Source organism: Schistocerca serialis, chromosome 1, assembly GCF_023864345.2.
Source record: "Schistocerca serialis cubense isolate TAMUIC-IGC-003099 chromosome 1, iqSchSeri2.2, whole genome shotgun sequence".
In the NCBI taxonomy this organism is placed as follows: domain Eukaryota; kingdom Metazoa; phylum Arthropoda; class Insecta; order Orthoptera; family Acrididae; genus Schistocerca; species Schistocerca serialis.
In genome coordinates this window covers 828799305-828826780 of record NC_064638.1, presented here as the reverse complement: position 1 = coordinate 828826780, position 27476 = coordinate 828799305, and the positions used below count along the sequence as shown (strand labels likewise).

The 27476-nt window shown below is 39.4% G+C and overlaps 1 protein-coding gene across 1 annotated transcript in view; it reads right to left on the bottom strand.

Moving 5' to 3' along the window:
* The window catches only part of LOC126458302 (glutamate-gated chloride channel-like), a 233787-nt gene that overhangs the window by 105867 nt on the left and 100444 nt on the right, over positions 1-27476 (bottom strand). The window contains exon 7 of the mRNA XM_050095248.1: positions 2185-2267. Coding sequence (XP_049951205.1) covers positions 2185-2267 — 83 coding nt within the window. The remainder of the gene's footprint in view (positions 1-2184; positions 2268-27476) is intronic.

The following is a 27476-nucleotide window of genomic DNA, read 5'->3' as shown; positions in this document are numbered from 1 at the left end:
CCACTCGTCGCTTCGTCACAGTCACTATATCACCAGTTCAGAATCTGTCAGGATCATTCTGAGATCGTGGACCTCAGTTCAATTACAAAGCTGTTTGTCATTACCGTAAATTCCACTGAAGCCATTGATGGCCTTTGTTCCATGTTCTAATTTCTACTCTGTGTTTTAGTTTTGCTTTTTAATTTTAACACTGGATCAAAAACTGTTATTCAGTTGTATTCATTTAATTGCAGTCCTAGAAAGCAGCTAAACTGGCTTAGACTTTAGTGAAAACTTAGTAAAACTGTTGTCTATTACTAAACTGCGTTGATCAGTTGTTAACAACATGCTGCAACATACCATTCTGTATTTTGACAGGCAGCATCTTCAAAGGAACCATAGTTTGCATAGATTTTATAACAAGAAACCTCACTTGTGTCATGTTATGGCTCCTAATGTCAGCAGTGTTAGATGTCGTTCTGAGGCAGAGAAAAAAAGCATGCTATTCGGACTATGAAGCATTGGCCAGGCAATAAGAGGAAGGTTTTCCTCTGACAATTCCACCCCATTTAACTTCAGCTTTTGTTTGTCTAGTTGTCTGGTGAACGAGATGGGGCACACTGTGTTTTCATCTCTAGGACATGGCAGTATGTAGTGTTGGTGGTTGAAGGGGCCTATCAGACTGAGTATTCGAAAGGACATTGGGCTTGTAGAAGAATCTGTTACTCAAGGTTGCCCAGCAATGGTTTTAGGGGGGGGGGGGGAGGGGGGAAATTCTTAGTCTTTGTTTTATTTAATGGGAGAAAAGAGGACGGATACAACAGAATGATGACCAACAAATAATTCGACTGATGAATGAAAAATACAAGCTGGGCAATCAGATGCAAGGAGACAACATGCAGAGAAAATTTTTGCAAGGCAACGAGAGATCTTCCTGATGCGCCATTTCACTGTCGGCATTTCAATATCTACTGGGGGATAGGTCAGTACTTTATTTCTGAAATTTTGTTTCTGGACTCATTGCTGATAGACGCCTGCCCTTCAAAGACATGTTTACGCCAGTGGAAATTAAACTTTTTTATTTATTAGTCCATTATCAAGTGCAGATGTTTTGGATTTAGGCCATGTCAGCTTTATACACGCTGGCACATTTATGTCGTTGTCATTTACAGTTATGAAAAGTTAATTACCTGCCGTTCGGCTGCCACGTGCAGCACCTGTAAATGCTGTCAATCCATGTATGCTGTGCCCCAAGTCACAACATCTCAGCCGTCATTTACTATCTGGTAGTGACATTCAAAAATGTGCTGGTTGTCTGTGTTACCAAAATCCTAGAATAGTGGCACTGAGATTTTAACTATGACAATGAGCGTATTATTTTCCCCTTTTGAACTGTAATATGCAAAGTAAAATGTTAATGTTGTAACAATTTCTGCAAAGGCTAACTGCAGTCAATCTAGTTATGGTTTCAAGAGATATTTAGTCAGCATAAAACGTTTGTAATGCACTGGATTTAAATTAATGTGCATGGGGCACCTAATCTTTTGTTGTCCGTTGCTTATATTACACTTAATTGCAAATATTTTATATTATGAAATATAAGAAACGATAATTAATGACCGATGTGAGATTCAATGATATTCGTTATCACATAAATTAACTTCTGCTGTGGGGCCTAGTTAACGGCTAAACTATGTAAAATTGTGCCCAACATGACACTTTAACAACTAAAGCTACCACTAAAATGTTTGTTTAGCCACGCTACTGAAGCAACGGCTTTGCTCTGGACTTAAACCGCTAGCTAAAAACGATAAAACATTACCAGTCTTTAAAAATCTTTTACGGCCTTCTGATTTGTATGACACGTAAATCGTACTATTGGGCTCAAGCATAATAATGGGCCTGTTCCTGATGCTTGCTACTTATTTTAACAACAGTACTCCCCTAAATGCATGTGGTTTCACAAGCACTAAATTTTTCGCAGTAATCTTAAAAGTATTTCAATGTCCTGTAGATGTTGCCATATGTGGAAAGCGAGATGAAGCGTGGAATCAACCTTAATGGACAAATACACTTTTGAAGATAGGTATTGCGATTGTTTAATGTTCCCTCAATAATTGTAAGAAACATGAAGTAACATAAAAGCTCCAAAAAAGTGGTCTACAAAAATAAAATCCTACGACGTGTAATCTATGCCAGACTTACAGGATCCCATCATTAGGGAGCACACTTGGACGTCATGTGGGTACCTCCTCAGATCCATCGGGCAGGACAGCGTCATCGAGATTCTGCAAGAAATATAACATGCAATCAGTTTCGTGCAAAATATGTATGATAAACTGGTGCTGCCTAAAATGATGGCAGTTACAACACTACTGTGTGAAAATGGTTTGTTTCGAAAACTGAAAAAGAAGACTGATGACACAGCATTATTGATTTGTCTTGACTTTTAATGTTGGAAATTCCTAGAGAATTACTTGAAAGTGATAGTTATTATTGTACATACAATTCTGAACTGGTGCTCTGGTGCATGCACAACATTTAAATACATTAGGATCCCTCCCCCGTCCCCCATTTAAAAACCTGCAGTTTATATGCCGCATCATAAATCTCAATGGTAACTGCCTTCAAGCTCCTGTAAAGAGGAACATAGTGATGATATCTATAACATCTCCTCCGCGTTGTAGAGGCCTGTTGAATAGCACAAATACCGGGTGATCAAAAAGTATAAATTTGAAAATTGAATAAATCACGGAATAATGTAGATAGAGGTACAAATTGACACACGCGCTTGGAATGGCATGTGGTTTTATTAGAACCAAAAAAATACAAAAGTTCAAAAAATGTCCGACAGATGGCGCTACATCTAATCAGAATAGCAATAATTAGCATAACAAAGTAAGACAAAGCAAAGATGATGTTCTTTACAGGAAATGATCAATATGTCCACCATTATTCCTCAACAATAGCTGTAGTCGAGGAATAATGTTGTGAACAGCACCGTAAAGCATGTCCAGAGTTATGGTGAGGCATTGGCGTCGGATGTTGTCTTTCAGCATCTCTAGAGATGTCGGTCGATCACGATACACTTGCGACTTCAGGTAACCCCAAAGCCAATAATCGCACGGACTGAGATCTGGGGACCTGGGAGGCCAAGCACGACGAAAGTGGCGGCTGAGCACACGATCATCACCAAACGATGCGCGCAAGAGATCTTTCACGCGTCTAGCAATACTTTTTTTTTTGTTCTAATAAAACTCCTTGTCATTCCAAGCATGTGTGTAAATTTTTACCTCTAAATTATTCCGTTGTGTATTAAGTTTTCAAATTTATACTGACTTTTTGATCACCCGGTACAATATAGTTATACTATCGAATATTTCAAGGCATATAGCCGAGTCTACAATGTCTATACTTCAAAGTACTTGGTTGACTGAAGCTACTGTTGCAGGTTCACGTGTTGATTCCGGAAGTTTGGAGGCATTTTCAATTAATGATATTATAGCATAAGACATTTAGGGTTACAAGAGTTAACAGGAGTATTTCAAAGAGGCGATGCGGAACAATATCGGGTGACAAGCCGCCTTACATTAATACAAGAGGCAGTGCCGTAACTAAGGTTTTGACGCCCCCCCCCCTCCCTCATGTAAATAAATTTTTTGGGCCTTTGTTTAGTAACAAACCTTCAAAGAATAAATATGAAAAAAATTAGAATTTCACACACCGTAATTCCGTTTAAAAGTGAAATAAACTGATCTATTGGTGCGCTCCTTGTAGAAAACAACGCCTTCAGTTTTGTGAAGTGAGGCTAGATGCTAAGGAACACACATTTTTCCAATTCTACGTGTGGCACTCAACAAACTTTTAGACAACGTCATGCAAGTGAAGTGAACGATAGTTTCCAGTTTCAGTGAACGCCTACAACTGCTGAAGCACACAACCTACACTAGAATATTGAGTTTCTACGAAACGTTTTGATTAGTTTCAATTTAGAAAATGACTTTCATAGTAAAAATGACTTTCATAGTCATATACAAAGGTACAGCTGAAGAGCTGTGCACGCATCACGTAGACCACCTGCGAGAAATGTTTTCAACAGAAAAACGTTTTTCGATATCTGTAATTGACAAGTTTCCTCTCTTTCTTAATTCTTTCGACATGAGTTTTTATGCGAATACGTTCATGTGAAAGATTTAACGTAAAATATGATGCGTATTTTTAGCCAGTTTTTCTGTTTTCTTCGCTTTCTAGTTTAAAATGTTGAAAAGGATGTAAGAAATAAAAATTATCCTTAACATTCTGAAGGCTGGTGAAATGTTTAATATTGTTGATAGAAATATGTATAGCATTAGAACTATGGCCTCAGAAGACTTTAGCATATCCATAACTCTAAGATCTGCAGAAAGCTCGTCCAAACATTTCTTTACTTTAAATTGATACGCTTTTACTTGTACTTTGTATCCAAGCTTCAAACTTTTGAAAGTACTTTCGCTTCTACAACAATCTCAATTGTTTATTACGGTGACTAAATTGTTTCTCACAGTTTGAAGTAGTGGAGACGGAATCTCTAAATCACCATTACGAGTAGCGCGGGATTAGCCAGGCGGTCTGAGGCGCTGCAGTCATGCATTGTGCGGCTGGTCCCGGCGGAGGTTAGAGTCCTCCCTCGGGCATGGGTGTGTGTGTTTGTCCTTAGGATAATTTAGGTTAAGTAGTGTGTAAGCTTAGGGACTGATGACTTTAGCAGTTACGTCCCATAAGATTTCAAACACTCACTCACCATTACGGGACTGCAGTCGTTTGGAAAGTAGCTTCGTATTTTCCAAAGTCTGACTTTTAATTGAGACGTAGGACAAAATCAAAAGTTTCCATATTTTTACTAAATTATAAGCTTCTTTCCTCTTTGCTTTTTTCCTTATGCTTTAAAATCCCATAGGATAAACACTAAAAATTAGTATGGAATTCTGTTTGATTGAGAACAACAAAATCTGGAAGAGCAATTGGCTGGGAACAGTTTCTTCAGAGTCGCTGTAAAACTTCACAGTTGCAACAGATTCGTTTGTTTCGAACGATCGAAGTACTAAAGAAAACATGAATGCATTGTACTTTCTCATAAGACTGTTGCAGCTCCGCTACAATCTTCACGAAGTCATTTAGTACCATATTAAAGTTTCGTGTTGAAGAACATGTAAATTCAGCATTTGGGACCTGTTCTTCGATTCTGGAATGCAAAACTGAGTACTTGCCACTGACACATGAAGCACCATCATATCCTTGACCTCAGCACCTATCCAGTCGCATTTTTTCTAAATCAGGTATTTCTTTTTCAGCATTCTCAGCATCTTGGTCCCATACCTTACGGAATCTTAAAAACGATTACTTTACTTCACTCCTTTCTATCAGGTTTCCTTATATGTAAGTACAAATATCTTACAACACTAAGTTGGTCCTTTCCCAACATCGGGGGGTTAGGTCTTCAGTAAGTGAATAGAACTGATGCTGCTCATTTTCGCTAAAGATCCGTTCCAACATAGAATCATTTAACAGTTTTCACATCGTTTTGAATTTGTGGGTTCACAATTTGGTTTCAAATTTGTATTTCATTTGAAAAACGTGTCCTCAGAACAGGATCACACCTGAAGAGGTCTATTAAATTAAGATATTATTACTCTGATCCACTATTTCGTATTCACAATGGCTGCAGAAAGGAATTTTACATAGATTAAATGTCCTTGTTATATCTAGTGTTATAGAAATTATAGCTTTCATTTGATCACGCCCTTCATCGAGAGCGTCCGGCCATCCTGATTTAGGTTTTCCGTGATTTTCCTAAATCGCTCCAGGCAAATGGCGGGATGGTTCCTTTGAAAGGGCACGGCCGACTTGCTTCGCCATCCTTCCCTAATCCGATGAGACCGATGACCTCGCTGTCTGGTCTCTTTCCCCAAACAACCTAACCCAACAACCCTTCATCGAGAACTGTATTAATGGTTTCGCCATATTTCCACATTCTGTAAGTAATACATGATTTTAAATGTGTAGCGCAAGTTTAATTAACTTTGACCTTGCCGCTCGTTATTTATGCATCATGTCCTGTGTATTTTCCATCTCCGAATAAACAGCAGGCTATACAGTGTACCGCACGATGATAGTGAAACGGAGTGCAGCACCAGAATCTACGCTCAATTTATTTTCACAGCTGGCATCGTGTCGTCAATGAACTTCCGAACTGTCAGAATATTCCCCCCTTGTCGTTATGCAGCGGTATTAGGTACCACTTTACACTTTTAAATCGTCAGACTTTTCTCCAATTTAGCTTCTATTAGTAAATTTAATACATGTCTGTTCTTGGCATGTAGCTGGTCACTTCAAGATTGTATCTGTCTCCATTGTTTTTTTAACATCGTCTCGACGGGCTTTTATTTTCTCTTTTGAGCACTATTAAATATGACCTATTTCTAGACATTGTGGTTTTAACTTAATGCAGACGTTTAAGAACAGACCGTATTGGAAAAACCAGCGGTAAGTTTTCATTAATCCAAGCAGAGTTGAAATGAAAATAAACTGCATTAGACAAATAACTAACACTACGTCTGCTGTAGACATACAAATAAAAGCTAAGTGATTGTTAATAGGAGAGTCTCTTGTCAACACTAGGCGAAAGTAGTACATAATGGAGAAGGAGCGCATTCCAGAGCGGTAGCTGGTGAACCGGCCACTGCGTGTGTAGAAAAATGATACTGGTAGTGCTGGCCCTACACGCTGTAGCATTCTTGTTGAAATTAAACCAAAATGGGTACGAAATGCGTGCTGGCACACTTCTGTTTGCTTCTCCTTAACTCTAGATTACTAAACTATCATAAAATTTACGATTGCAGTAGGGCATAAAACGGAACATTTGTACTTAATTTGTTGTGTAACATACCACTGGATATCAAAAAATTGTAAGTAACTAATGCAAACGTATAGATTATGACTTGCTTTGAATAAATTTGGAGTAGTGCAATTTACGATGGTTTAGTTGGGATATAACAATATAACATTCCTCTCCCCCCCTTATTTTTATACGATTAATGAGTTTTCATGACCAAACTGAATATGCGAATACGTTTTTAAATGCACTGTGGGGCCGTTATTTAAGCCACTCAAAGAGGGAAAGCAATACAAATGTATTTTTATTTCCTGTGTGGTCGGTAGTGATAACTGTAAAGTAACTTTGTCAGGTGATGTAATGTTGTATCATAGACAACGTAGACAGATTTAATTTAAAAAAGACATTGATCTTGATAAAAGCCGAGAGCACCGTTGGATGGTTAAAACAGTGACCCTGAATTCGCATCGCAGTATTATAGAAACCTTTATTTGTAAGTAAAATCAAGCACTGATATAAGCATGAAAATCGGAAAAAATAAAAGCTGAATAATGGGAAATTGTTGGTTGTGTGGCACAAATTGACATCTGATATATTATTTATATCGTAGGGCCCTTAGATTACAGAAACTGCTATAGTAAACAGTGAAGGCTGTTGCGATATTTTTGGTGATAAATTGCTCCATTTCTTAGTTAAGAATAATTTTTGACGTCACAGATGCTTACGCCACTGGAACGCTTTTCAATAATGAAACCAATATGAAAAGGGAAATCACCAAAGAGCTATAACGGATTTTGTGGCAGGTTTTTTCCAGTAATAGAATAGCAGAAAATGAAAAATGAACGCAGTGAGACATTGGTCCCACAGGACCGAAGTTGTATTCACGTAGTAGAGACTAGCGACCCACTCCGAAATCGCACGGGTGGGGCTAACGTTAATTGTCTTCAGCCGGATGATCTGTCTGGCGTAGCGGTAAATTTGTTTACGGCCTGCTACGTAGAGTTATACATAAATTTCTTAGGACAATGTTAGGTAACTGAAAATTGTTAGTTCCATACAACTGAAGTGATGTAAGCAGCGCACGCCACGAGACTTCTTAGGAGGCATGAATGTTACCTGTTTCATATGTACTCGTATTTTGCGTTTGGAGTGAGATCTCGAGGCAATGATGGAAGTACATCGCGATTTAATTTGTTTTAATATGTTTACAACCAACGTAAACATTCTGTGCGAATACTGTGTGAATCTAGTCCGAAAGCCACGAATAAAAGAAAATGAAACAGAAACAAACGTGGCTTACCTTGATGTCTTCAAATGGCTCTAAGCACTGTGGGACTTAACATCTGAGGTCATCAGTCCCCTAGACTTAAAACTACTTAAACCTAACTAACCTAAGGACATTACACACAACGATGCCTGAGGCAGGATTCGAACCTGCGACCGTAGCAGCAGCGCGGTTCCGGAGTGAAGCACCTAGAGCCGCTCGGCCACAGAGGCCGACCTAGAAGTGTAACCCGTGACAGTTGTTCAGGAGCATTGCCCTAGTTCTTTGTCTGAGTCTTTGTGGCCGACTTATTCGTCCTGTCATGCAAAGAATCGTCTTTGCATCTACGGTTAAGGGAAGCAGAAAGCTGAAAGTTGAATCATCTGTTTAGCTACTGTAAGAACTTCCTTGTTAAAGGTACATCCTTCGCTGAAGCAACTTTTCGAAACTTTTTACTTTTCGTATAAAAAATTAAAAATAGCAGAATTTGGATTCACAAGTTTTTTCACCATGCAGTAGTTCTCAAATGACTGCGTACTGTACGAATGACTTCGAAGTCAAGGAACACTGCCCGTTGTTCGAAGACTGTGCAGTGAATTCTAAGTCCAAACTGAAAGCCGTGCTTCCAAAACTAGCTTTTTTCGACAATGGCCAAAATTAGTTTTTTACAGAATATACCACCTGACATATCAGTCTTTCTTATTCAGAAAAGAGTTGTTTCAGAACCCATTTACTTCCATGGTTAGAAGCTACGAAATGCCCTCCGTTATTCTAAAACTCGCTGTATGCCACAAAACCTTCCAAGCGATTACACATGCATAGGAATCCAAGGGGCTTTTGTGCAGCTGACACTAACATATGATGAAACAGATGGTGAGAAACTTAGAGCAAGTTTACTTTTAGATATACATATTGTGGGAAGTCAACTGTAATAGAGATCCAGAAAGAAGGCCAGAAATCCTTCAGAGCCATGGGTGAATCCGAGGAAGTGAAAATGAATCATGCCAGTAAAGAAAATAGACGAGATATGTCAAAGCTGATGAAGTTCATTGAAAGACCTGATGATGCCATGGAGTTATATGAAAATATATTGAAGAGGAATTGTGTTGTGGATAGCGCAAATATAGGTAATGTGATGGTAAATGTATCTTTTGGGGAAACAGAATGAGACACTGGACTATCAATGTATTAACTAGGAAATTTGGAAAATTGTGGCAAGTTGCTATGGGAAGGACTCCTACCTCCGACGGCATGGTGGTGGGGGGGGGGGGGGGGGAGGAGGAGGAGGGCGGCGCTGTTATCCCGCGCGTATCTATATTAATTAATTTAATTACTTAAAATATTTACAAGTTTGTCTTAATGTAATTACTGCAGTCTACAACAGTTATATTTAAAAAGCAGTCGTATGTAATATACTTTGTTTCCTTGATTTGTGGATGATGAGAAAAAAATCTGTACATAAATGTGTTACGCATTAAGTAAGTTTTTAAATAACTCGACATTTTCATGGTTTTTTCTAAACACATTTTTATACATATTCTTTTTTGATTTATGGAGGTATCAATTGCTGTTTAGAAATTAATGCATTACGTGTGAAGTTCGAAAAATGTTCATGGATATACAAATCTCTGAACAATCTTTCGTGTTTCCTGAAAAATTACAATTTGAAAAATTGCTAGTGTGAAGGAAGCACAAATTGACAGTCTGCAATTATTTATTTTCGAAGCGCATCGCCAAACCATCTTTGAAAGTATTTCGAAATTTTCTGTAGTCATCCGCTATGAGTTCCTGAATGCCATTCCATCCTCTATTTTTAAGGTGTCAAGAAGATCGTGCCCATGTCTGTTTCCTTCTCTAAGAAGTTCTCGGAATTCGCCAGTTTTTACGAGCAGTGCTGCTACTTTTCAGTTGGACCACTTTACATTACACAGCACTGAGCGTGAAATGTAGCGTTATTTCAAAGTGCCCTAACGAATAATGCGTGATTACGGTAAGTCGCGCCCACGCTGACCACGCCCCACCAGACACGTCTTCTAGTTGTCGGTACATCAAACGAAGAGAGCGTTCATGCGCCCACACAAGGGGGGGAAAGGGGGTGTCACCGACTTTGATCAAGTTTTGGAAGGACCTTCTATATTGAAAATAAAGGGACACGTGTTTCGGCTTTTTGCTAGACACTCCCTAGTTTTTGAAAATCGAAGCAATCCTCTACATCAAAAGAACGTTCAAAAACAAACATTTTTATTAATTTAGTGGAGGACCCAAAGTTAATAATATTAGAGCTATTAGCGTTTTTTGTTTTCATGCTGTAGCTTGGTAACACATTATTCTAACGTCTAGCAGTGCGAGATTGTCGGTAGAGAGGTCAAGACATTAAACTACCAAACGGTTGGTCTGTGTTCGATCCATAGTCTTCCCTTTTTTCCATTCGATATTTTTGTCGGTGTATCTGATAATATTCTGAAAATCAGAATACTTTCCTTTGCCGTTTTTTGAAATAAAATAAAGGGAGGTGTGATTAATAACCAAATAAATATACATAACGTATTGACACCCATTTTCATTGATATGTGACGCACTACCATTGGACTTCTGTAGATGACGATGCCCAACCGACCTGCAACGTGAAAGTGATACCACCGAAATGTACCTCTCTCTGTCAAACGTGTGATGAATCCTTTTCCCGACAGGTAAAGAACTTCGTCGCACGATTTCAAAATCATACGATATCAAAGCAGAGAGAGAAATACAGTATAGGACGGATGCTATTAAGATTTGTAATGGTACTTTGACTTCCGCAAAGTTATAATTTACGACCGCGCACGCAAAAGAGCGCTGCGCCAGCGACCGATTTTATAAATAATTTTGTTCTTTTTTTTTTACTTTTGCGTAGTTTTTTGTTTTTAAGATCTAATGGATGTCTCTCTCTGTCTTGATACGAAAGACATGTAGTTTTCCGTGATGTGTTGAATGTGCTTTTGGTGAAAATTAAAATTACATAACAAAGCGATGTTGTTTCAATAGCTAATGAGGAGAAGATAATAAAAGGTAACACTACAATTGGCGACCGTGACAGGACTTGCAATTTTCGGATTTGATACAAGTGCAGTTTGGATTTGATACAAGTGCAGTTTGGATTTGATACAAGTGCAGTTATTATAAATTTTGGACATTTTATCTAATTTTAACCACTTAATAGCATCAGAAAATGAATTTGGACTAAGTCTCATTCATTTCAATTGTAATGTTACGTGCATGAAATTTACAACAATATTGTTTTCCCTATTATTAATTTGTGTTAATTTGCATTTTCATGCTGAGGAAATTAATTTGGTAAAAAAAGGGAAAAGGATAACGTTCCATAAAATAATTTGCACGGACGCGAAAGAAAAATTTTGGATTGAAAACTGTATATTTGACGCTACATTTGCAACATAAGACTGAAAAAAATTGGTGAGTACAGAAATTTACATTTTTTTCCAGTTTCAAACAGCCATCTGTACTTCCTTTATTCCAATCCATTTATTTCGAAATTATTTTTTCAAATTGTAGTTAAAATTGATTTACTACTATTATTGGAAATGGTGAGTGAAGAGCATATTCAGTCATTTATTTGTGAGAGGGAAATTTCAGTACCAGTTTAATAATTCAATTTCTAATTAGAAATCATATAGAAATATCCATTTCCATAAGATAAATTTCAGATTTCAACATATCATATTTAAAAAAAATTTTTTACCATTGGAAAATTTTATTTGCAATTAATTATGAAAATCGCAAGATGGACGCTAGACGCGTAGAAATTGTTTCCGCGGACGAGCTTAGTGAAAGTGACACATTGCAAAACATGTCCGACAGTCAATGAATATTGAACTTAATAGGGAGGATGTTCACGACATAATTTTTCCGGATCGATTAAGACAACAACCCCTATATTTAAACAGATATACAGGAGAATGGAGAGTGAGTACTACGCGACAAAACGTGACATTGACAACGTCAACTTCAGAACCAGACATCAATCAGACACGAAAAAAGGACAAAACTAAGACACAGGAGTCTGACATGCTCAACCAGATTCTGAAGTTACTTGGTGACCAAAACAGAAAATTTGACAAAAGATTGGACGCTTTAGACGAGAAAAATGAAAATTTAAAACGTGACATTGGGAAATTTGACACTAAATTCGATGAACTAACACGGGACATAAAACAAAATTTTGAAAAACAATCGAGACAAATTGCCGACTTGACAGAAACCACCAGTAGTCTTGGAAGGAAATTTACTGACTTATCAGACAAGGTTACGAGACAAGAAAAGGTATTTGTGGAATTCAGTGACGAGACAAAAACTGATTTACAACGATGTAATGAGAAATTGTTAACAGTAGTTTTTGGACAACAGAAAACCAGTACCTAAGTTGACGAATTACGACAGTCACACAATTCTGTAAAAACAAACCAAGAACACTTAGACCTGACGATTACAGACCTTTCAGACAGATTAAATGATGTAACATTGGAGCAGAAATCCTTACAGGAAAAGTTAGAAAAGCTTGAAGACAGAGCAGATGTAGCATCTTTAAAGAATGACACAACTCTAGCAGAAAAACTTGTACGTGAATGCAAATTATGTGATGATTATTTAGATGAGAAGTTTGAGACAATGACACAGATCATTTTAGATAAGACAAAGGAACAAGTAAAGGGAGAAACAGATAATATTCAGAAAGAGGTACGTAAACTTAAAGAGAATGTAATACCAAGTTCGTCAGTGATACCAAAACCCATAACAGACATCCAAAACAGAAATGAGAATCATAATAATGCTAGACCCAGCACACAGTCGAAAATAGAATTACCAATGAGTGACACAAATTCCAATCAACCATTTTCAATCCTACCACAAGATCAAAATTACTATCAGACATCACCACATACTATGCACAGTTTGACACAAAATACAGGACCCATAATACCATCGAGAGTAGCTGATGAAACATTAGTACGACATGGATACTTTCAGACATTTTCATGTGATGAGAAAGACAAAGTGCATCCGATTGTTTTCATCCGCTCTTTTGATGGTATTTTCCCGAGACATTGGTTATAAGCCGATAAAATTCGATATGTTACAAATTTGTTACGTGGAAGAGCAGCTAAGTGGGGAGCAGCAATTAAAAGACGATGTTTAACATTTGAACAGTTTGAACTAACATTTCTTGAGGAATTCTGGTCGATCACAGAACAGCAAAGTTTAAAACGAGAAGTATACAATCCAGATATTTACAACCCGAAGAAAGAGACTTTACGACAATACTTTGAACGCTACCTAGACAAAAAATTATATTGGACAAAACCAGCAGATTTACCAGATGTAATTAGAACACTTAAAAGCCACTTACCATTTCCTTACCGTGATAAATTAATAGGAGTGTCCGAGGACAACATAAAGAATTTTTTCAGTTATGTTGATGAGATAGATGTTGTTTACAGAGCTGAGATCAGGAATTTCAATCAATTGTATCCAATCCATCCAAGCAATTCGCGTACGCACAACAGAAATGACAGAGGCTATTGGAATCCGCCTCCGACACCACAACAAAACACTCAAAGAAACAATTCACACTACAGTGGGACAAATCCATTCAATATTAGGAGAAACAACTCGCAGCATTGGCAAGGAAACAGTAATTATTACTATAATGGTTATCCGAACAGTAATTACAATCAGAACAATAAGTTATATTCAAAATAACAACAGAAGAAGGAACCGAAATTATAGAGATCAAAGAAGAGAGGATAACAGGTACCATCCAGGATATTTTCAGAGAAACAACATCCAACAACATCCAAACATGTATTGCAGGAATAACAGTAATGACAATACCAGTTACAGTCATGGGCGAAATAATGTATGGGGAAATCACAATGGACAACCGCCACGACACATGCAATACAGCAACCCTCAATTTGTACCTAACGGAACTCCCGATGCGACGCGGGGTAATGTCAACAACCAAACAGCTGATACTTGGGTGACGCGCGACAGAAATGTAAATATTATTGAGTTGGGCAATGAACCCAACCCGCAGCAACAACCGAATTTGCCGGAAAACGAACGACGACCGAGCTAAGCGCTCGAGTTACGGTCAATAGGGAGCAGAGCGCAACGGAACCGACGATTTGTTTTCTCCGATATGATGACAGTAAGAAAATAGAAAAAGAATTATATCAGGATGTAAATTTTAATAGTACCAGTAAAACAAAGAAGATTATTCAGGCTATAACACGAGTTATGATTGGTAGTTATGAAGTGGAAGTAATGTTAGATACAGGAGCAGCAGCAAGTGTCATTTCAATGTCCTTATATAATGAACTCAAACAAATAATGAACATACAAACATTGCCAGTACAGAATTGTCACATTATAAGTGCCACCGGTAACAAATCAAAGAATGTGAAATTTCAAGTGCTAATTAACTTCACATTTTCAAATATACCACTCAATTACAGTTTTCTGGTAGTAGACAAATTAGTTATGCATTGCATATTAGGAATTGACTTTTTGAATGAATATCAAGCAATCATAGATTTAGGAAAAGGGAAATGTCATTTAACTGTAAACCAACAACAACTGACAATAGAGTTAACACAGGGTAAAAACTTCAACAGTAAACAAGGTAAATTTGAACAGTTACATTTTGTGTATCCACCAGCAATAAACATATGTGATTTCACTTTTAATGAAGCTGTATCTCAGGGAATTAAACCTAATGATTTATATGAGAAATGCACAGAATCTGAATATCTGACGAAGGTACAACAACTTGAATTACTTGAAGTTTTGCAGCAATTTGCTGAGGTATTTGTGGAAAAAACTGGAATTATTAGAGGCTATACTTATGAGATGGATGTTAAACCACACAAAACATACTGTAGAACATATTATAATATTCCTTGGTCAAAGAAACCCGCAGTTTTGAAAGAGATTGAAAAAATGCAAGCTTGGGGTATCATTGAAAGGTCACATTCACCATATTGCAGTCCGATACTAGCAGTTAATAAAGAGGATGGTAGTGTAAGGTTAGTGCTGGATTCACGAGAAATTAACAAAGTTATAATTCCAATCAACACACAATCTATTAATTTGGAAGAACAACTTTTAAAATTTCATAATGTACAGTATTTAACCAGTATCGACCTCCGCTCATCATTTTGGCAGGTGAACCTCCATAAAAACAGTCGTAAATACACTGCATTTCTATGTGAGGGACGTAGTTATCAATTTTGTGTTCTACCCTTTGGTCTACGAGTGAGTGCTGGAGTATTTATTGAAGCCTTAGATGCTGTTCTTGGACCACAATTGTTATCGCAAATCACAGTTTATGTTGACGACATTGTCATTGCAACCACTACTTGGGAAGAACATGTAAATCTTTTGAAGCAACTTCTGACTAAATTTTGTGCCGCAGGTGTCACTATCAATTTATCAAAGACGAAATTAGGGAGGAGAGAAATCGAATTCCTTGGTCACATCATATCACCTGAAGGCATTTATCCAGACTCAAGAAAAATTGATGCAATAAAGAATTTTCCATCCCCACAGAATCGTAAACAACTCAAAGCCTTTCTTGGTCTATCTTCATTCTTCAGGAAATTTGTACCCTACCCCCTTCTTAACAGTCCACATCTTCTATCTTTACTCAAAATAAATATTTGGAAATGGACAGAGTTCTATCAGACAGATTTTGAAGCGATTAAGAATGCTTTAGTTAATGCACCGTTGTTATGTCATCCTGACATGACGTCAGACTTTTGCCTAGTAACAGATGCAAGTTCCTATGGGCTCGGAGCATTTTTATTCCAAATTCATGTAGAAGATGAACAAACAGTCATCAAACCTATAAGTTTTGCTAGCCGCACGCTCACTGAATGCGAAAAGTCATATTCAGTGACCGAGCGCGAAACACTTGCCATAGTATGGGCGTTTCGCAAGTTTCGCTACTTTCTATGGGGAAAACGTACTAAGCTTTATACTGATCATCAAGCTCTTTCTTTCCTCCTATCATGCAAGTTATTACATCCACGTCTTGCACGCTGGTGTGCATCACTACAAGAATATTATTTTGATATTATATATATAAAAGGAGAATCCAACATTATAGCCGATGCTCTATCTCGTTTGCCACAAGGCCTACAAGAATTTTCAGATGTGACAGAACAAACATCAGATTTTAAAATTTTACTCATGTATGACGGTACATTTGCACCTTACTACAAAAACATGTGCAGGAAGTTAGCCATATTGCAGGACAATGATCCCAGGTGGATCCAGATAAAGAATAAATTACGTGCAGGGACAGACCCACATCTTGAAAAATATTACACGTTACACAAAGAAGTATTATTTCACCGACGAAACCCTGAATCACAGCATTGGTGTGTTTGCTTACCTGAAGCTCATGTTGATGATTTTATTTTATTTACACACAGAACTTGGGGACACTATGGTGTAACCAAATGTACAGATAAGATTATACAATATTGCTATTTTCCAAATTTAAGGCGAAGAGTATTGAGTAATATTAGGAAATGCATCATATGTCAGAAAGCCAAATATTCTAATCGCACAAGCATGAATGAATTGCATCCAATCATACCTAAGAGGCCATTACAGCTAATTTCTTTAGATATTGCAGGACCCTATCCACAAGCACGTGGAGGAATGAAATACATCCTTGCTGTGTTAGATGTTTTCACAAAGTATTTAAAATTATATGCTTTACGTTCAGTTTCTACCACTGCTATTACCAGACGTCTATTAACAGATTATTTTGTAAGAATAGGAAAACCTGAAGTTATGATCACGGATAATGCAGCATATTTTACCAGTTTAAAATGGAAGACATTTATTGAAGAACAGAATGTTAAACATATTTTAATTTCAAGATTTCACGCAGCAGGAAACCCAGTAGAAAGAACATTTCGAGATTTTGAACAGTTTATGAGCACACACACACCAGAGAAACACACAAAATGGGTAGAATACCTAGCACCATTTGAACAAATAGTGAACAGTTTAACTCACATTTCTACTGGATACACACCAACTGAATTAATTATGGATAAAACAGAAAGAAATGAATGAGCAGACCCTCTACCTAAATTTACAGCAACAACAAATCATGTTAGTTTAGAAGAAAAGGTAAGACTAGCTTACACAACATTATGTGACAAAGCTAAGGAAAGGAAGCAGAAATATGACAGAGGTGTCAGGAAAGCCCAAACATTTCAAGTTGATGAGTTAGTTTTACTAGGAACACATCCTAAACCCACAAAACTGAAACATTTAAACAGGAAATGGCAGATCTTATACTCTGGACCATACCGAATTGCAAATATTCCACACCCTGGCTGTTATTCATTAGAATATCCATTAACACATAAACCCAGAGGTCTACATCCACACAGACATTTGAAAAAATACATACAGTAAAATGTTAGCTACTGAGGAGAAGATAATTAATATGATATACAGTTATGATGAGCCTACATTTAAGTTATACAGATACTTACAATCTAATGAATGCAGGTAAGTCTAGAAAGCAATGTGAACCATCCAATAGCTAATAAGATATTTGGTTATAAGAGGAGTTGCTATTGAGGCATGTACACATTAGAGGAGGCAGAGAACTAAACAGAATTATTTTCTTTAGGAGGCATGTGATAATAGTAATGTTGATATGAGTGATGTGAGTGACTGAATGAGATGAGTGAATGTAATTTTAGTTTAATAAGAGGACAAAAAAAAGAGAGAGAGAGAGCTAACAAATAAAATAAATAAAATGTATATTTCAATCTGAATGTAATGTAATTCACATGTCAGCACAATGATATTGAATGTAACGTAAAAAAATTTACTATATTTTTCATTTAATTGTGTATATGTAGCATATGACAACAATGTAACTATCTCATGTAACGATTAATTGTAAATATTTGTATATTTATGTACTTACTATATCAAGAAATGTATTTTAAGGAGATGTTAATGAGCTGCAAAGGACTTGTGCATGTAGCACATGATTCATATAAATAGAACTGAAAATGCAAAGAAGAAACCAACGTGATGGAACACTGGTCAAGCAATATTTACGTAGTGTCAATATGCTTTGAAGTGTATGGTGTTGTGGAAGCCGGCAGGTCTTCAGGTTGGTGTAAAAGACAAGCTCATCACCTGTCGTAGGCAGTGAGGTGTTTCCTGTGCCCTCATTGACCATTTATACTCCGGTAGACGCCACCAAAATTCGACTGCTGGAGATCACAATTTCGTGTTGACACATTGAACAAACTTTGGATTTTCTTCAAGTCACACGCACGAGATCCAGGCAGTACACACACACTCAGAATCCGATACTACGTTTAAAGACATTGGAGCAATATAATAGAAATGTTTATTGTTCGAATTAATTCCATTGTAAACACGAATCATGTGAACTGAATTCAAACGCTGTGCTAAGCAACGATAATACGCTGCAATTCAAAGACATTAATGTTACGACTCCTAAAGAAGATACACACCAAAAAGACTGTATACAAAGACTGATATGCAAAGAGCATTATGCTCAGAAATATTTTTTGTAATATGTAAATTTCTTATTTTCTCATATATGTATGTATCTATGTAAATTTTCTATACTGCCACGCTCGCTTGCGGAGCGTGTCAGTAGAGGAGGCATTGTAATGGTACTTTGACTTCCGCAAAGTTATAATTTACGATCGCACACGCAGAAGAGCGCTGCGCCAGCGACCGATTTTATAAATAATTTTGTTCTTTTTTTTTTTTTTTACTTTTGCGTAGTTTTTTTGTTTCTAAGAAATAATGGATGTCTCTCTCTCTTGTCTTGATACGAAAGACGTGTATTTTTCCGTGATATGTTGAATGTGCTTTTGGTGAAAATTAAAATTACATAACAAAGCGATGTTGTTTCAATAGCTAATGAGGAGAAGATAATAAAAGGTAACACTACAGATTCGTGCGTTGGTCCTTAACCAGTTGTTCCTGCCTGTTTTTCAGGACATTCTTTTACATATTTGGTATGAGTTGCAAACTCATATCTGATAGATACGTTTTTGACAACGTGAATACACCGGAAAAATGTCAATGTGGCGAGATTTTGTTCGTCTGATGTGCGTGGTGTGAGAAATATTTGTTTTGCCTGTTTCTACGATAAGTTTCATCCCACTAATTGAGAGAACGCTTACGAATAGACGAACAGTCAGTATTACAGAATAATATACTGTAGATGTATTTTTATACTCTTTACCATGATGAAGATTACTCAATACATTATATATATTTATTACATTATTTATCATTATTAATCGAAACTCCCGACGTTTTGCCCCCCCCCCCTCCAAAAGGCAAAGAATAGTAGTCTGATTAACACGGTATTATCGATACACCGGAAAAGTATCGAATGAAAAAGAAGCGTCGACCAAGAATCGAACACGGCCAGCGATTTGGTACTAAGTCTCGACAGCTTTGTTAAAAAAAAAAATATATTCGGTGACTCAATAGAGAACGCATCTCACGACCTCTTAGTTGTCAGGCTACCGATTTTTTCCCCCAACTACCTACCTGACTGACTTTCATCTTCAAATAGAAAAAAAAGCGAAGCAAAAATCAAAGCTACCCCTACTTGGCACTGACACTATTTCTCTTCAGGCGTTGCTCCTAATTTTACCCAAAAATCCTTCCAAGGCGATAGGACCCACATTGTTTAACTTTTCCTTTTTATTTCTTGATTATTTGATTATAATTAGTAAATTTTTTACAAAAGAAAATCCCATATAACACAATGTTATCAAAGGATAAACAAAAGAAATATTTGTACATTATCTGCGGTACTTTATCTAAAAGAATCTCTTCAAGAAATGGTGCAACTGGATTTTTCTCGTCCACTGCCATTGGCGTTTTCTGTCTCCAACAATGAACTATAAAATATTTATAACAGACTCATAGCATTTCGCTGTTTCCTCAATGAATGCAACTTTGCATAAATCAGCCTCTCTTTCTTTCATCACTGCTTAAAATTCAGGGCATTCTGTCTTCAATGTGATGCTGTGTGGAATGTCAAACTTAGCTTGGCATTCCCCAACTGGTGGGAGGGGGAGGGAGAAACTGCGTAAATAATTTACAGGGACTGTACGGTAACTCGGTGTGTTATGGAGAGCGTTGTGAGCACTCTGCAGGTACCTCCAGCAACTAAGCACTTTCTACCCTTCACCGAAGACGCAGTTGATGATCATTCCCTTGAACCATGAAAGTGCATGATACTTTGTGAGGGGAAAGTAATAGTCACCCGAACAGAGGAGGATCTGAGATTCAATCACGTCACGTGTTACGCGGAGGTAACAAGCTAAGATCTGTGTCGGTCGGCAAACACTGGACGACAAAATGCACGTGAAGCGATGTTCATTAGTGCACAGGAGACGACAGTTTGGGAAAAGGGGATAGTCCGTTAATCTGATAGCGTGGGTGGGTGTCTCAGCACATATATTTTGTTGTTGGCTTGATACTACGTCGGGCACATGGAGGTGGGCAGAAAGTGGTGGTGTATCGTTTGCTACACTTGTGGCCAATGGACAGCGACAGTTACGTACTTGGTTTCTACTATGATACGCAGAGCCGCCTACGGGAGGACGATGTAAAAATTGGTTGGCGTCGGCGGGCGCGTTGCGAGGACATCAGAGATCAGATAGGTGTATTCGAGAATGAATGTAGATCTGTGAGGGTGCTGTGTTGCGACGTGCGTCACCGACACTGTCAGGCCATGAGAGACCGGCAACAGACCTCCAATAGGCGACCCGTGAGGGAGGCGTGTTGGCTGGTCTATTGCCTGCCCACACGTTAACCAGTCTCTCCCTCCATTGAGCAGGGAGAGGGTGAGAGTGTCGTAACATATTTTAGATACGTGTCGTGTGGATAGGAGATAGCCGAAGTCTGCCTGAAGTCTTTGACCTAGCTCTACCAGCTGGGGGAGGACCAGTGCCACATGAGTTTTGATGCTACATGGAGGTTCACGTATTCCACACACTGCAGATGGTTTAAGTCCTGGAGCAGATTCGGTCACACAATCACGCATATATCCTGTAGTAACCACCGACAGTTTACTATAGCGGTTCCGCGCACATCCTTCATGAAGGTGACTCCCAAATATTTCCTTTCAGTAACTGGCAGAAGGAGAGAGACAGTGCCGGGCCTTAGAAAGCGCCCAATGTCCAATGCCGCCGATCTGTTGATGTTCAGAAGAATGCCTCAACCTGTACATATCGCTCGATTCAGTATGCTGTGAACATCAGTGGAACGAAACAACAGCAGCAGGTAATCAGCACACGCCCTGTAGCAGAAGGGGTGACCCGCAAGTTGATCTCAGGTAGAGGGCAGTTGAGGCCCCCAAGGAGTGGCTCCAGGAAGGTAGAAGGGGCGCAATCTTGTCATAGAGTCCCATTAGTGGATATCGTGCCAACTTTCCATCCGTTGATCTGGACCTGAGAGTTGGCCACTGGCAAAAGCTGCAGCAGCATGTCGATGGGGCCCTGTGTGTGTGTGTGTGTGTGGGGGGGGGGGGGATGGGTTGTCCATATGGTCCATCAGCTGCAGGAGGAAGTTATGGTGCATTCTATGGAACCCCTGATCGAAATTGATGTAGACGGTTGCGGCTCTCAGGTGGTACACCAAGGAAATCGCTATTAAGTCCCCGCAGTCCCTAGTGGCCATTTGTTGACCTACGTTGGCGTTTTACCCCAGCGACACCTATCCCAGAGGGAGGATAATCAGCAGTGTCACCTTAATGCGGCCTGCCGAAAGCCTGGCTAAGATATTGTAGTCAGCATTCAATATTGTAAGCAGCCAATAGTCATTGACCAATTGCCCACCTGCTGGCGTGTGCACTGGTATACGAAGTTCTTCGACTAAAGTAGGCAGTACAGTGCTGTCTCGGGGCATGAGTTCATTGAACATTGTAACCCAGCAGAGCATCATGAAGTTACGAAATACCTGGTAAGACTCGACTGGTAATCCATCGCGCCATGCAGACTAATTGACTACACCCTTGTCCAAGGCGCCCCCACTTCTTCAGGCGATACTACCTCCATTGATGCTGTCACTGTTGAAGTGTCAATAGTGCACATCACATTCTGTAAAGCTTTCGCAGTGGCTTCGTCATCTACGACACTTTCCTGGTCAAAACGACAAAACTGATGCTCCACGGCTTTCACAATGGCTGCTTCAGTCGTATAGGGGCGACTGTCTCGCGTCTGAGACGTGTGATTAATCGTCAGCACATCTCTGTCATACTGTTGTGCATGGTGGGCAGCTCTGCGGCAGACCGGTCATGTCGTCGTGAGCTGTCTATATGCCCTGTCATCACTGCTTCGTCAATGATAGTATGTGAGCCTTGATTGTGTCATTCTCATTGTCTGTCCAGTGATCAGGGCAGAGCATAGAGGCGCCTGAGGACAGCATAGTAAAAGTCCAGCATCTGCTGGACCTTGTCGAATTGCATCAATGTGTTCAGGATTGCCGTTTAGCACAAAGGAACATCCACGCCAAGTCGAGGGGTATCGGGATTGACGTCGTTTACAGTCGGCCCGTGTTATGGTAACTTGCTGATGGCAGTCTAGGTCCTGGAAGTGAGTAATGTTAAACTTCCAAAAGCCATTACTATGCCAGACTTGTTGGGGATGGAGATGCATTATGTGGATATAGGTACTGTGATTGTTGAAGGCTGCAGGATATCGTTTGGTGGCCACCACTTCTTGTGAAAGACTTCGACAGGTGCACTATGTGATCAAAGGTATCCGCACACACCCAAAAACATACTTTTTTTCATATTACGTGAACTGCGCTGACAGCTACTGCCAGGTATTCCACATCAGCGGCCTCAGTAGTCGTTAGACATCGTGAGAGGGCAGAATGGGGCGCTCCGCGGAACTCACGGACTTCGAACGTGGTCAGGTGATTGGGTGTCCCTTGTGTCATACTTCTGTATGCGTACAGGTCGACCTCGTCTGTTCACTGACAGACCGCCGAGCCGGCTTCTATGTCCGACTGGTTCTAGGCGCTTCAGTCTGGAACCGCGCTGCTGCTACGGTCGCAGGTTCGAATCCTGCCTCGGGCATGGATGTGTGTGATGTTCTTAGGTTAGTTAGGTTTAAGTAGCTCTAAGTCTAGGGGACTGATGACCACAGATGTTACGTCCCATAGTGCTTAGAGCCATTTGAACCATTTGAAGACACCGCCGACAGTTGAAGAGGGTCATAATGTGTAATAGGCAGACATCTAGCCAGACCATCACACAGGAATTCCAAACTGCATCATGATCCATTGCAAGTACTATGACAGTTAGGTGAGAGGTTAGAAAACTTGGATTTCATGGTCGAGCGGCTGCTCATAAGCCACACATCACGCCAGTAAATAACAAATGACGCCTCACTTGGAGTAAGGAGCGTAAATGTTGGACGATTGAACAGTGGAAAAACGTTGTGTGGAGTGACTAATTACGGTGCACAACGTGGCGATCCGATGACATGGTGTGGGTATGGCGAATGCCTGGTGTACGTCATCTATCAACGTGTGTAGTGCCAACAGTAAAATTCGGAGGCGGTGGTGTTACGGTGTGGTCGTGTTTTTCATGTTTTTCGTGTTTTTTTTGTTTTGCGTGGCACTATCACAGCACAGTCTTACATTGATGTTTTAAGCACCTTCTTGCTTCCCACTATTGAAGAGCAAGTCGGGGATGGCCACTGCATCTTTCAACATGATCGAGCACCTGTTCATAATGCATGGCCTGAGGCGGAATGATTACACGAGAGTAACATCCCTATAATGGACTGTCCTGCACAGTCATGACCTGAATCCCATAGAACACCTTTGGGATATTTTGGAACGCCGACTTCGTGCCAGGCCTCACCAACCTACATCGATACCTCTCCTCAGTGCAGCACTCCGTGAAGAATGTGCTGCCATTCCCCAAGAAACCTTCCAGCACCTGATTGAACGTATGCCTGCAAGGTTGGAAGCTGTCACAGAGCTAAGGGTGGGCCAACACCATACTGAATTACAGCGTTACCAATGGAGGGCACCACGAACTTGGAAGTCATTTTCAGCCAGGTGTCCGGATACTTTTGATCACATTGTGTATATGCGATATAGTCAGTTCACCGAATGATAGGTAAGATGCGTGCATCCAGAGCTGTCGCCATTTACCTTTTCCCACATGTCACGCAAGGAAGGATCGTGAATCACCACACCCAGCTGTGCGGGATTTGGTCCTTGGGATGAAGGACGCAATTAATATCGCTGGCGAAGACTCGTACCAGCCTAGGAAAAGAGCGGCAACGTACACAACGTAGAACCAAGCTTGGTCATGACGTTTGGTGCATAAACATTAAAGAATCAGGTGTCGAGCGTTGTGACGACTAATCCTCAACTGGAGGGAGATGCATGATGTCGGTGGCTTCGATACCATCGCGCACTAAAATTATCATTTTGGTGTCTATGGGACACCAGGCGTCATGTATTTGTGCGACCATAAAAGACCAGAAGTGCATTTGTCTGAATTTCTTGTAGAAATGCAAAGTCGATTCCGGTGGCTCAACTGTTCCTCTCAAGAGTTGAATCTTGGCAGTGAAGCTAACCATGCTGATATTCACCATAGCCAGGTGGTAAGCGTGGTGGTGTAGTGGTTATGGAGGGCTATCCATATCGATGGTGGAGAGAAGCATAATTTACGAGTGACGTCACTAGACACTCTTAATGTAGGTGACCTGCACGACCTGGCTTGCTACATCCAGTATACGTTAGAGACTGGCCTTCATAACTAACTATGACCTGGTAGCCTCCTATTTGGGAGTGTGATGGTACATGTCATTGGAGTTCATTGCATTACTGCCATACTCTGTTGAGAACTGAATACGTCTTAAATTGGGTCCACTTTTCTGTCACGTGTTCTTTTACCATGCCACAGGAGCAGAGCAATGCCACAACATCTGCTGGTGGTTGTTTGAAGGGTAGGTCGAATACATGTACAGTCCAGCAAGATCAACCTTGAAATTGCAAACATTGCCATATGCATACAGAAGCGGAATCCTTGCTTTATGTCTGATGTAGCATCGTCAATAAGTTTCATATAGACTGTATTACTTATGATCGAAAAGTGAATGGGACAATGTCAGAAGGTGGGATCTTGACCGCTTCCTTTAAAAAGCGCTTGACATCAAGCGCTTTTAGTCTATTAATGTTGCTTCGAGAATCAAGTTTCAGTATTGATTTTCTGTATTGATTACCGTAATCTTATCATGCTACGGCGTCAATTTTGTGTTGGGCAGAGGAAGTAAACAAGGCAAGCAAGTTCGCGCTGCAGACGAAAACACAAAGCACGTCCACTCCGCTCGGCTGTTACAGGTCTACTGAGCTCGACCACTGACCTCGCTCTGCTAGGAGTGTACAATGATGTATATTCAAACTATAGCATGAAAAACGTTAACGTTAACTTTAACTTTACAATCCAAATTATATTAATAAAAATGTTTGTTTTTATACGACGTTTCGACACATAGCATTGAAAACGCAATTTTCCGTCATCACCTATGGCCTCGATTTTTTTCTAAAATTGGAGTGTGTCTAGCACAACATCACAACATGTTTCTGTTTATTTTCAATATAGAATGTCCTTGCAAAACTTGATCAAAATCGGAGACCCACATGTCAGGCCCTTACCTTCGTTGTGGCTACATCGTGTTGCACAGAGCTATTGATCCAAGGAGATTTCCCTTCACTGCTCTTTGGAAACGGCATCGTTCTCACAGCGACGGTTCACAAATTCATCATAGTTCAACCAATTTAATCGAAATATTTGTAAACTGTATACACAGAACTTCCTTATAAATTGATGGCTCTGAGCACTATGAGACTCAACTGCTGTGGTCATAAGTCCCCTAGAACTTAGAACTACTTAAACCTAACTAACCTAAGGACAGCACACAACACCCAGCCATCACGAGGCAGAGAAAATCCCTGACCCCGCCGGGAATCGAACCCGGGAACCCGGGCGTGGGAAGCGAGAACGCTACCGCACGACCACGAGATGCGGGCTATAAATTGATCTACCTTTTAATGAAAACCATATCAAAATCTCCACAGTTGTTCTTGTTGTTCCTGAGATTAGCCTGAATATATAGAAAGAGGCGAGCAGAGGACTTAAATTTCTATATGTAAAGAAAAAAAAGAAGAGGAGACGTTTTCTACCGAATATGATCATACTCAGTCATATATCTACCGTCAGATTATCTCAGAAATAATTTTAGTATCTTGCTTAGGCTCCTACAGCTACATAGAGATCACAGGGTAGTCAGATGACATCTTAAAAAATTGTGTTCCTTGCTAATTCCATCTTCACTGCAAGTGGTCATAGGATTAGTGGATGTGTTGTCAAGTCCTACACATTGCCAGTGGGATAACAAGGCAGATGTAACATATTTACGGAATTTATTTATTTATAGTTTTTCTGCCTTTGTTCTACAATAATCTGCTTAATTGAACCTTTAGCGTCACTGATGGTTTCTTAACACAAAGGTACCGAATTTTTTCCTCAGGAAGTAAGTGTGTTCCAGAGAATTGGTTTGAGTTTCCATTTGCTTTATGATATCAGATATTATGAACATTACTGAATCTTGTCTTAGGTACTGCTTTTAACAACATATAGATGGCTATAGCAATGCAGGCTCAATTCTCTTGGTTTAAAGATAAGTGAATAAAGTGGCCCAACCGTTAAGAACAACCGCATCCCGTTGAAACTGCTGAGGTAATACAGAAACATATGAAGTTTAAAAAAATCTATTGGCTTGTAATCGATGCCTCGAAGTGGAGGCAAAAATATTCTCATTTCTACACTAGCTTGGAATATTAGCAACGACATTATGGGAATTACGAAGGAGGTGAACAAATGTAGGGCTCAGGCTACCGTTATTAATCTCTCACGTTAACAGTACAAAAGTTTCATTACCGAAAAATTGCACTACATTGTCAGGAGGCACCGCTCCGCAATAATGGAAAATAGATATTACAAAATCCGCAACGAAGGACTGAATTAGTCAGATATTTATTTGTTCCTACGTGCTTTTAGACTGCCATATACGACTGCATAACCATTTCAAGTACGCTGTTACATCTGTGGCTATATCAATAAAAACCAGTTTGTTATCGGGCTTTAATTGATGAGAATAGTACAGATTAAATATTAATACATTAGGGTGAACAGTTTATGTGCAATGAAAAACTGGTCCCATGATCTTT